The sequence below is a fragment of the Erinaceus europaeus genome, chromosome 17 (assembly GCF_950295315.1).
Source record: "Erinaceus europaeus chromosome 17, mEriEur2.1, whole genome shotgun sequence".
Lineage (NCBI taxonomy): Eukaryota > Metazoa > Chordata > Mammalia > Eulipotyphla > Erinaceidae > Erinaceus > Erinaceus europaeus.
Genome location: NC_080178.1, coordinates 73,641,518 through 73,654,247, shown reverse-complemented (window position 1 = coordinate 73,654,247; position 12,730 = coordinate 73,641,518). Strand labels below are relative to the sequence as shown.

The window sequence follows — 12,730 nt, the reverse complement described above, 5'->3', positions numbered from 1 at the left end:
TAATACCTTAGTTTTTTTTATTTATTATTGAATAGAGAAACAGAAACTGAGAGGGAAGGAGGAGAGAGAGAGAGAGAGACACCGGAAGCCCTGCTTTACCACATGTGAAGTTTTCTTCCTGTCGGTGGGAAGTGGGGCCTCTAACCTGGATCCTTGAACACTGTAATGTGTGTGCTCAACCAGTTGCACCACCACCCAGCCCCTTAACTTATTCTTAATACTATACTAAAAGTATAAACATTTTCACAAAAGTAATACATGGCTGGTGATAAGAAAGTCCATAGTGTCAGATTACTTTTGTCAATCTATGTTTGATCATATATGACACCAGATCTTTCAAATGTAAGACTAGATTTCTTCTTTGCAATTAGTAGGTAAATCATGAACTGTTTTGTTGGAGTTCTTTTGAATGACAAGAAATCATTATTTTGCTAGTAGTGATATTGATTGGTAAGCCGCTTTTCAGATTGGATTGGGGCTCCTAGTTGATTATTTAGAAAGCTTTGAGAAGATCTACTCTCAAGTGAAAGGAAATAAAAAGCCTTTAATATTTGGACATGGGCACAGTGAGTGGGAAGTGTCATACAAGCATCTAAAGAAGAAAACAGTGGCTTTGTTGACATGCTCTGACCATATGGGGTTATTTGGGCAAAGTGTGTTTCTGCAAAGCAGAATAGGGAAGCTAAAACCCAGAGGAATTCTACATATTTTTGGAATTAATTTTACTTACTGTAGGACAATTTCCATTATTTAAGTATTCTTATCTAACTAATTAGCCTTGTGCTTCTTACAGGCCAGAAGATCAGTCCAGAAGGAAAAGCTAAAATTCAGCTTCAACTTGTCCTCCACGCAGGAGACACAACTAACTTCCATTTTTCCAATGAAAGCACAGCAGTAAAAGAGCGAGATGCAGTGAAAGACCTTCTTCAGCAGCTGCTACCGAAATTCAAAAGGAAAGCAAATAAAGAACTGGAAGAGAAAAACAGGTGAAGGAAGACAGAATTACATTGCAAAAAGATACTTGGTTCTTTTCACTTTCTTAATAGAATCCTAGGTTGTTTTTTCTTACCCTTACCATCTTTCTAAGTTCAGCTCCCAGATGCTTTGGCATCTTACTAGCTTGTTTGACTGTGGGTAAATGACAGTGTGTAAATGGTTCAGCAGGCAGACTGCAAGACCTGTGTATTAGGCCTCAGTGTGATCCTTGGTGCTATGTGTGCTGCAGCAGTGCTGTAATACACCGGTGCCTCCCTCTCCCCACACCCCCAGAAGAATAAAGGACTTCCTTTATAGAAAGTGTTTGGACACAGAAGATAAGTTAACTACTTCAAGCCAAACATCTAGTGAAAACAGAATCAAGATTTCAGGGGTACTAAGGTTCTCTAATTCGTTTATAGAGATGTGTTTGTGAATAAGAAGCATGCTGTGCTCATGTGCCAGCAATGCTGTTATAAATCATTTTCTCCTAATAAAGTGACTTGGAAAAGGAAGGAGAAGCATACTATTAATCAGGTTGAGAAAGTAACCAGGGAATGGGAAATGGCTCAACCAGTAGAGCACAGTCTATACCATGTGCAAGGATCTGGTTTCCGGGCTGCCACAATGCAGGGGTATTGGAATGCTTCATGAATCATGGAGTATTTCTGTGCTGTGCTGCCCCACCTGCTCCCCCATACAAAACTAGAGGACAGGTGGGGAAAGCCAACTGGGGACAGTGGAATCTTGCAGGCATGAAGCCCAGAAGAGAGGAAGGGGAAACAATAAGATTTCTGTTGAGATTGATACTGCACCACCAATATCTTTCAGCCTACCCATGCTTATGATTTAAGGGCTTATCACTGAAGAACTGGTTGCTGGAAAATGTCCAGCGCATCTTCTCTCTTCCCCACTCACCTTTGTGAGAGAATGCAGTATAGTGCTGAGGGTGTAGCTTAGTGCTAAGCAGCTCACGTGTGTAAGACCTGGCATCGCATTAAAATCAGATAATACAATATACAGATAATACAATATCAGATAATACAATAAAACAAGCAAAATAAAAACTGGCCTTTGAATCACTATGGTATGGAGATAAAAACAGATTAAATTTATGCCTTCCAAGCTTAAACTGTACTACTTCAGGTTTGTCTTTATCTCTTCCTCACTTTGCATGTAAATTAACATAAGTTAAATGGCCTTTGTTGCTCAGTCAACAAAATAAAAATTCTGTGTTTTGATTTTTGTTTCACTAAAGCCTTTTTCAAAAACATTACTTAAATGGTGTTCTAGAGGTTTGATATTATATTCAATATATTCTATCACCAGAATGCTGCAAGAAGATCCTGTTCTGTTTCAGCTTTATAAAGACCTTGTTGTGAGTCAGGTGATAAGTGCTGAGGAGTTCTGGGCCAATCGTTTAAATGTCAATGCCACAGACAGTTCCTCTGCCGCCGTCAATCACAAGCAGGATGTCGGCATCTCTGCGGCATTTCTGGTATGTGACCTTCAGAGATTTATTGGGGGTGGTGAAACCCTGATGTTTCTGAACATTTCCTTAAGCAGATCGATAGAAAATTCAGCCTGTTGACTGTACATATGTTTAGGGGAGATGGGGGAGAACCAGACCATCATCCTGGCACATGGGAGGCCAGTGACTGAACTTTGGATCTCATATTTGAGACTCCAATCCTTTGTTCACTGCGCCACCACCTGGGCCTCTTAAAGTATTTTTTAAATGTGATTTTTTCTTTTCTGCCTATTATCTTTTCATGGTCTTTATTTTTTAATATTTTTACTTATGTATTTATGTGTTGGGTAAAAACAGAATGAAATCAAGAAGGAATGTGGGGGGGGGGAGAGCACATACCACAGCACTGTTTCATTGCTCGTGAAGCTTTCCACCTACACATGGAGACTTGAGACTTGAACCCATGCCCTTGAACATTATGACGTGTACCCACGACTTAGCTTCCTTTGGTTTTTCTTCTTGACCCTAGCATGCTGGAAACCAAATGGATTATTTATTTATTAAAATATTTTATTTATTTATTCATGAGAAAGATAAGAGGAGAGAGAAAGAACCAGATGTGCTGCTGGGGATTGAACTCATGCTTGAGAGTCCAACATTTTATCCACTGCACCACCTCCCAGACTACTATTTACTTATTTTTATTGCCACTAGAATTATTGCTGAGGCTCAGTGTAGCCAAATGGCTCCTGGCAGTCTTTTTTTTTTCTTTTTATTTACCCCCCCTTCTTTTTTTCTTAGAACAAAGAGAAACTGAAAGAGGGGTAGATAGCATAATGATTATGCAAAGAGACTCTCATGCCTGAGGCTCTAAAGTCCTAGGTTCAGTCCGCTGCACCACCATCAGCCAGAGCTCAGCAGTGCTGGGGGAAATAAAAAGAGAGAAAGACCTGCAGCCCAACTTTACTGCTTGTGATGTTCTCTCCCCCTGCAAGTGAGGAATGGGAGCTTGAACCCAGATCCTTTAAACAATAGGACAAATGTTTGTTTCCTTTAATAGTTAAGAATTTTGGAACTGGGTGGTAGCAGGGTGGGAAGCTTCACAAATGGTGAAGCAATTCTTTTCAGACTGTGAGCTTGGTATGTGAACAGGTTGTATACTAAAGCTCTCCTGACCACACTGAAACATGCCCACTTGTCTTTGTTGGATTTCCAGGGAACCGGGCTTTGTAGGTGTAACTGCGATTGTAAACCAAACTAGGCATCTTTGCGCCCTTTCCTGAAACCAGCAGGGAAGATGAAAAACTACTTTCTGTTACTATCATTCATTCATACTTTCTGTTTGTCTGCCTTTGACATGTTGCGAATGTAGACATCCTCTCCCATATTCTAATAAATATACATGTGTATATGTTGTCTTTATTTCAGGCTGATGTCCGACCCCAAACAGATGGCTGTAATGGTCTGAGATACAATTTAACCTCAGATATCATTGAGTCCATATTTAGGACCTATCCAGCAGGTAAGAGTCATCTTCCCAGTAATTAAAATATGTGTTTGTATAAATCTGACAATATTCATTAAAAATAAAAACCTGTGGTCCAGGAGATGGCTCAACTGGTAGAACCACAGTTTATGATGCTCCTGGGCCTGGGTTCAAACTCCCATACCACACGGGGAGTCCATGAAACCCCAGTGTGTGGGAGGGTGGGGGGATATAAAATCCTTTACCTTTATTCTGATCTAATGCAATAAAATACACCAAGTACTTTACCCAGTGTGTAAGTTACAGTGTGCGTATGTGTTTTTTCCGCCAGGATTATCACAGGGACTCACTGCCTCTACAACAATTCCCCTCCCCTGTGGTTTCCTTTTTTTTTTTTTTCTTTTTCCAATTTTATTTATTATTGGATAGCAACAGAAATTGAAATGGGCAAAAAAAAAAAAAAAAAAAGGTGAGTGAGATAGCATAATGGTTATGCAAACAGATTCTTATACCTGAGGTTCCAAGTTCGCATGTTCAACCTCCCACACCACTATAAGCCAGAGCTAAGTAGTGCTCTGCTATTACAAAAAAGAAATTGAGGGGGAAGTGGGAGAGAGGGGGAGAGAATGATGCCTGCAGCATTGCTTCACTGAAAGTGAAGCTTCCCACCTGTAACCAGGGATCAGGAGCATGAACTCAGTTTCTCCAGTGTTGTAGCATATGCACTCAACAGGGTGTGCTACTACCCACCACCTTTTAATTCTATTTTAATAAAGACAGAACTAGAGAGACACTGCTCCACTACTTGTGTGTAGCTTCCCCCTTGACCCTGGCAACTGGGGGCTTGAACCCAGGTCCTTGTGCACAGTAATCTGTGTGTTCTACTGAGCACACCGCCACCTTGCTTTTATGGCAGACATTAAGGGTTCAGTGAGTAATATGCTCAGTTCATGGTATGATGACTGCCATCCCTTCCATTAGGGTTCTTAAATTTACTTATCCTTGGGAGTCGGTTAAGTGCACGTGGTGCAGAGCACAAAGAATAGTGTAAGGATCCCGGTTCGAGCCCCTGGCTCCCCACCTGCAGGGGAGTCATTTTAGGCAGTGAAACAGGTCTACAGGTGTATATCTTTCTCTCCCTCTCTCTGTCTTCCCCTCTTCTCTCCATTTCTTTCTGTCCTATCCAACAACAATGACATCAATAAAACTACAACAATAAAACAAGGGCAACAAAAGGGAAAATAAATATTTTTAAAAAGAAACTAAATAGGGAGTCAGGCGGTAGCACAGTGGGTTAAGCGCAGGTGGCGCAAAGCGCAAGGACCGGCGTAAGGATCCGAGTTCCAGCCCCCGGCTCCCCACCTGCAGGGGAGTCGCTTCACAGGCGGTGAAGCAGGTCTGCAGGTGTCTGTCTTTCTCTCCCCCCTCTGTCTTCCCCTCCTCTCTCCATTTCTCTCTGTCCTATCCAATAACAGCCACATCAATAACAACAACAATAACTACAACAACAATAAAAAAAGACAACAAGGGCAACAAAAGGGAAAATAAATAAATAAATAAAAATAAAAATAAAAAAGAAACTAAATAATAAAGATAGAGGGGGCCAGGTGGTGGCGCACCTGGTTGAGCGCACATGTTACAGTGCTCAGGGACCCAGGTTTGAGCCCCTGGTCCCCTCCTGCAGAGGGAAAGCTTTGCAAATGGTGAAGCAGTGCTGCAGGTGTCTCTCTGTCTCTCTCGATCTCTATTTCCCCTACCCTCTAGATTTCTGGCTATCTCTATCCAATAAATAAAGATTTTTTAAAAATTAAAAAAAAAGAAGAAGAAGATAGAGTCCTGTTTGATCAGTGGAATCAGTCATGTGGGCAGGAAGTCCAACCCTAGAAGTATAAAGTTTACAAAACAAACTCAGCTCGTAACTGTTCCTTTTCATCCACAGTGAAAATGAAGTATGCAGAAAATGTCCCCCACAACATGACAGAAAAGGAATTCTGGACACGCTTTTTTCAGTCACATTATTTTCACAGGGACCGGCTAAATACAGGGTCAAAGGATCTTTTCGCAGAATGTGCCAAAATAGATGAAAAAGGTAACTGCTCACTCGCGAGACACGTCAGCACTGCTGCTCTCTAGTAACTGGTGCTGACTTCTGAATAGAAACATGATTAACTTTTTTCCCCACTGATTGATTTTCTAGGGTTGAAAACAATGGTTTCATTAGGAGTGAAAAATCCTCTACTTGACCTGACAGCTTTGGAAGATAAACCATTAGATGAGGTAAGTAGTAATGTGTGGTTTTAGGAGAAAAACTGTCTTGACCTAATCATCAGTAATATTCTTACAGCTTTAAAGTTGCCTTAGTTGTGTGGATGTTCCACTTGGAGAAGTAAAACACTTAATATGCTTTCATTTGTGGAGTGATGTGTCCGAAGTCCTTTTCAGTAGTGTTGTTCACTATAAGAATTCCAATTTAGAGCTGAGATTCTGTCTGGAGAATTTGCTGGCTCCCTCATTACCAGTTCTCCCACGTATTGGTGAGTCTAGCTTTTCGCTCTAGCTAGCCATTGAACAATATCTGAGGAAGTATTAGTAGACAACAAAAAGATGTATTTGTTGACGTCCCTTATTTTGTATCATTTGTCCCACCTCGAGCACACTTGTGACCGTTACCTACACTAGCCTCCTCATGTTTCTGTAGCTAGACGGGCTGTCGAGTATGAACTGTCTCCTCAGCGTCACGATTCCAGAGTTTTAGTTTCATACAGTGAGGGGGAAAGATGTGATTTTTTGGTTAAGACTTCTGGGCTAGGAACTCGCTTTCCTTAGTTACTCTTCTCACTCATGTGCTTTCAGTTCCTTGCTTCTCTTTGAACTTCTTTTTTTGTTGTCCGTGTAAACATGCTTATACCTCCCTGTCTTTTTCTTTTCTCCCCTAACTTTTCCCTCTTATTTTAGTGCATGTAGTCACCAGGTGAGAAAAGTCAAAGATAAAATGTTGTGCTACAATCTAAAGTCTAATTAACAGAAAATAATCCTTCAGGTGAGCTGGTCTTTAATGAAATTCTGTTGTTTTCCTGATAATTCTCATCGCTTTCTTGGAGAATCTGATCCTGACTGAACTGAAGCTTGGAGAATTATGATGGAGGGGGGAAAATGTGGTGTTTTTGTCTTAATAAAAAATTATGGTATATTACACAGATACGTGTTACTTCGTCATTTTGCATATTGTCAATATCAATCTGAACTAAACATACCTTAGGTGTGTTTGGTGATTTTTTTTTTTTTTTTTTTTTTTTTGGCTAGAGAGAAATCAAGAGGGAAGGGAGGAGATAGAGAGGGACACACCTGTAGCAATGCTTCACTGCTCATGAAGCTTACCCTCTGCAGGTGGGGACTGGGGCCTTAAACCTGGGTCCTACACTCCACCAAGGGTGCCACCACCCAGCCCCCTAGGCCTTACTTTTTAAGTGCAAGGTGATTAAAACCAAGCTACTTGACTCAGACACCATTAATTTTTAGAATTGCCAAGACCAGTATTCCTAGACAGTGAGGGTAATAGTATTGACTTTGGGGGAGTAAGAAAATTGGGAAGGTACTTTTTTTAAATCTTTATATATTTATTGGATAGAAACAGTCAGAAATCAAGAGGAAAGAGGGGAGATAGAGAGGATGAGAGAAGGAGATGCCTGCAGCACTACTTCACCACTCGCAGAGCTTTCCCCCTGCAGTAGGGGGCCGGGGGGGGGGCCTCAAACCCTGTTCTTTGCGCACCGAGTTTGCCACCACCTGGCCCCTGGAAGATAACTTTTTATGGATGCAGACTTGTAACTAGTGAGTAAGCAAGCTCTGGAGATAAATATACATCATAGTGATTATAATCAGGAATACTGGTTTTTGTTTTATTTGTATGAGTCAAAAGTTATATTTAGAATTGGGCAGTTGGACTCAGTTTAGATGATCCCAGTTTTGTTGGCAACATCCAAGGCAATCAAGCATAAGCCGCCTTCTCTCCGTCAGGTCTTATCAGGGTGCTGACATTGGCCACATCAGTTGTCATAGTTTCTTTACAGCCTGTTTTATCTGGTGCTTATTGGCCTTGACATCTGCAATGAAAACTAGTTTGTTACTGTCTTCTTCATGGCTTATTCAGTGGTTGGGGACCTTGCTGATGGCATAATGGTCAACCTCAGAAATCCTGGGGTTGCTCTTCCAAGAGTATGACTATTTTACAGGCTTCACATTACTAAAAGATTTTTTTTTTTTATTTTCCCTTTTGTTGCTTTTTTTTTTTTTTTTTTTACTATTGTTGTAGTTATTGTGATTGATGTTGTCATTGTTAGGACAGAGAATGATGGAGAGAGGAGGGGAAAACGGGGGGAAGAGAAAAATAAACACCTGCAGACCTGCTTCACCACCTGTGAAGCGACTCCCCTGCAGGTGAGGAGCCAGGGCTCGAACCAGGATCCTTACACAGGGCCTTGCGCCATGTGCGCTAAAAGTAGATATTTTTAACCAGAGCACTTGCTGAATTCTGGCACGTGTTAGTGCTGGGGAGTGAGCTTGAGACCTTTGATGCCTCAGACATATATATTTAATATGAGAGGACAAGAGCATGGAACCCTGGAGATTTCGCTTCTTCAGTTCAACACCTTATCTGCTGCATCACTTCCCAGGCTAAAACTGATGGATTGCTCAGTTCTGACTTGTGGTGTGAGGGAAGGGTTGAACTTAGGTCATTGAATCTAGGTCAGGCATGAAAGTCTTTTAAATAGTAGGCTAGTTCCCCTGCCAGAGACCAGGTCTTAATTGTTCTCACCACTTAATTGAAATGATAATTAGTGCCATGATAGAGATGTTAGGTAATGTTATGGCTACAATCAAATTGTAGACATATCAGGGAGTCATACATTGATAGACTTGCATGCCCGAACCCCCAGAGGTCTCACCTTCAGTTCTCACTACCACCACATACCAGAGATCATCAGTCTGTCTCTGTGTCTCATCAGTAAGTAATAAATATTATTTTTTATTTATCTTCCCTTTTGTTGCCCTTGTTTTGTTTTGTTTTTTAATTTTATTTTGTTTATTCCCTTTTGTTGCCCTTGTTTTTTATTGTTGTAGTTATTGTTGTTGGATAGGACAGAGAGAAATGGAGAGAGGAGGGGAAGACAGAAAGGAGGAGAGAAAGATAGACACCTGCAGACCTGCTTCACCGCCTGTGAAGCGATTCCCCTGCAGGTGGGGAGCCAGGGTTTGAACCGGGATCCTTATGCCGGTCCTTGTGCTTTGCGCCACCTGCGCTTAACCCGCTGCGCTACAGCCCGACTCCCTGCCCTTGTTTTTTTATAGTTATTGATGATGTTGTTTATGTGATTACCCTCTGACACTTGTATAATGACAAAATCATCTCAGCACTGCTCAGAATGTCACCATTTAAGCAGTGCATAAGCTTGCAAGTCTATCAAATCAGCAAATATGTGCCAAGATATATAAACTCACTTTTTCCTTTCTTCTTGGTTTTGTTTTTGCCAAAGCACTACTCAGCTCTGCCTTATAGTAATGCCAGGATTTGAACCTGGGACCAAACTTATGCAGTGTTAAATGTCAGTCATCTCCTACCCCTGCCCGCTCCAAAATACTGACCTTGTTTGATTGCCTTAAGAGAAGATCCTTGTGGGGGCAGGCGGTGGTGTACCGGGTTAAGCACTCACATTACAGTGCTCAAGGACCCAGCTTCAAGCCTCTGGTCCCCACCTGCAGGGGGAAAGCTTCATAAGTGGTAAAGAAGGTTGCAAGTGTCTGTCTCTTTGCCTCCTTATCTCCTCCCCTCTCAATTTCTCTCTGTCCCGATCCAATAATAAATAAAAATATAAAAAAAGAAGATCCTTGTACACAATAGTCAATCTGTATTCCATTCACAGATACATTAATAGTTATATAACCAGTAAGTACCCTTAATAGAAATGTTAGTTGGGTCCATTTTTTTTATGCCTCCTCTCCTGTTTGATATAAGTGTGGTCATGAACACCCCCCCCATATATTCTCTCCATTACATTGCTTTAAATATTGGATTGTTGGAAACATCATGACTCATTTTTTGCTTAGGAAAACAGAAAAATACATCATGACTTTTCTGACCACCCAATAGTAATTATATAATGAGAGATTGTAAATAGTGCTGATCTAATCCCCGACCTTAAAAATTCTACATACAACTGTCTGATGGCTTCACTTGGACATTTCAGACATACCAGTGTATAACGTGTCAGAGGTAGAACCTTTGATTCTCTTCTTGTAAGTCCCTTTCCCGGTTTAAAAAAAAAAAAGGTCTGGTAGCTGGCACAGTGGATAAAGTGTTGGACTCCCAAGCATGAGGTCCTGAGTTCAAACCCCAACAGTACATGTACCAGAGTGATGCCTGGTTCTTTCTCTCCTTCTTTCTCATTAATAAATAAAATCTTTAAAATAAATAAAACCACCATGAGCTCAGTTGCTCAGTCCCTCCCTTTCCATCACTTCCCACATCCAGCTTATCAGCAAGTCTCCCACAATATATTTCTGATTTAAATACATCTCTGTCCACAAACCTTTTTTTTTTTTAATATTAATTTATTCCCTTTTGTTGCCCTTGTTTTATTGTAGTTATTGTGGTTTTTTTTGTTAACAGAGCACTGCTCAGCTCTGGCTTATGGTGGTGCAGGGAATTGAACCTGGGACTTTGGAACCTAGGCATGAGAGTGTCTTTGCATAACCATTATGCTATCTCCCCAGTCCCCTGCCTGTTGTTGTTATTGATGTCATCGTTGTTGGATACGACAGAGAGAAATGGAGAGAGAAGGGGGGGGAAGAAAGACACCTGCAGACCTGCTTCACCACCTGTGAAGCAACTCCCCTGCAGGTGGGGAGCTGGGGTCTCAAACCAGGATCCTTACACAGTTCCTTGTGCTCTGCACCACCTGCACTTAGCCCGCTGCGCTACCATCCAACACTCTGTCTACAAACTCTTAACAGCCTCTTGCTTTTATGGTACCATTGTCTTTGACTGGATTGTATTGCCCTCCTGGTTGAGTGTCCTGTCTCACTCTTGCCGATAGCTCATTCTCAGCACTGAAGAGTTGTCATCAGATTGTTTTCTTCCTCTTCTATAGTTTTTCCTTGAACTTAAAAATTCCACGAGGCCTCTTTTGGCCTGGCCTTTACCTACTTTACCTCAGTTTGGCCCACTTCAGCTCATTCATGCTTCATACCTAGTGGCCATTCGGTTTCATCCAAGCTTTCTCTGCCTTGCAGGACCCTTACATCTGCTGTTCATTCTCCCTACTCCTTAAGCTAACTAACTAACATCTGCCCATCTTGTGACGTCGTATCTAATGTCAGTCCTTCAGAGATCTTCCTTGACATCTCTCTCCAGAGGAGCTCTTTTTCCCAGTCTAAATTCTAACTTCTACTTGCCTCCTGACATTTGCCACTTTGAAAAGTAATCTGATCTTTTTTACTTGCCTCCTCTGAGTAGAGTGTGAATTATGTGAGGCTCACTGTCCTTTTTTACTGACCTGTATTCACAGCCTGTGGCTTGTATGTGGCTCTGAGAAATTGCTTATGAACGGATGTCAGGGCCAAGAAGATAGCCCACTTGATAAAAAATATGTCTTCGAAAGCTCAAGGACGGACCTGGGTGGGGAAGTGCTTTGATGCTTCTGTGTCCCTTGCTCCATCTCTAAAAAATAATTTGAAAAATTATCCTAGTGAGTCCACTTGATGGTTACCATGTGACACTACAGTGCTACCAAAAAAAGGGGGGGGGGTATGAGTATTAATAATCTTTTTATTTCTATGTATTTCTTTACCTTTTCAGTTTTATGTTTCACCTCTCCCTGGCCCACCCGTCAGCTTTACATACAAACCTGTATAACAGTGCGCGATAATTGCTTCCGTGCCTTTGTTTTAGCAATTTTCTCTCCCTGAAATGTCATCTCCTTGTCTGCCTTGCAAGCACCTGTTGATCTTAATGGTGCACTGAGAAGCTATTTTGAACCCTATCCCTGCTCTTCTCCATTGGGATTGATCAGTTCCTCTCATAGAGCCTGTAAGTCTTTTTTTTTTTTTCCTTTTTTATTTAAGAAAGGATTAATTAACAAAACCATAGGGTAGGAGGGGTGCAGTTCCACACAATTCCCACCACCCAATCTCCATATCCCACCCCCTCCCCTGATAGCTTTCCCATTCTCTATCCCTCTGGGAGCATGGGCCCAGGGTCATTGTGGGTTGCAGAAGGTAGAAGGTCTGGCTTCTGTAATTGCTTCCCTTTTTTTTTTTTTTTTTTTTTTTTTTTTAACCAGAGCACTGTTAAGCTCTGGCTTATGGTGGTGCGAAGGATTGAATTTGAGACTTTGGAGCCTCAGGCATGAGAGTCTGTTTGCATAACCATTATGCTATCTACCCTCTGCTCCAGAGCCTGTAAGTCTTAACTGTACACTGGCTTATAGCACAGCATCCCACTAACTAGCTAAGACTTGTTTAAGAATAGGGCCTGGGGGTCAGATGGTAGCACAGTGGGTTAAGTGCACATGGTGCAGAGTGCAAGGATCCCGGTTCGAACCCCCTACAGATGGGTCACTTCACAAGCTGTGAAGCAGGGCTGCAGGTGTCTATCTTTCTCTTCCCGTCTCCCCTTCCTCTCTTGATTTCTCTCTTTCCTATCCAACAACAACAAAAAAGCGATGACAACAACAATAATAACTATATACAAGGGCAACAAAAGGGTAAAAATAGCCTCCAGGAGCAGTGAATTTGTAGTA

The 12,730-nt window shown here is 41.6% G+C and overlaps 1 protein-coding gene across 1 annotated transcript in view; it reads left to right on the top strand.

Moving 5' to 3' along the window:
• The window catches only part of GTF2H1 (general transcription factor IIH subunit 1), a 32,727-nt gene that overhangs the window by 7,020 nt on the left and 12,977 nt on the right, over nt 1-12,730 (top strand). Inside the window, exons 3-7 of the mRNA XM_007515860.3 lie at nt 794-986; nt 2,305-2,473; nt 3,875-3,968; nt 5,872-6,021; nt 6,130-6,209. Of these exons, the coding sequence (XP_007515922.1) occupies nt 794-986; nt 2,305-2,473; nt 3,875-3,968; nt 5,872-6,021; nt 6,130-6,209 (686 nt within the window). The remainder of the gene's footprint in view (nt 1-793; nt 987-2,304; nt 2,474-3,874; nt 3,969-5,871; nt 6,022-6,129; nt 6,210-12,730) is intronic.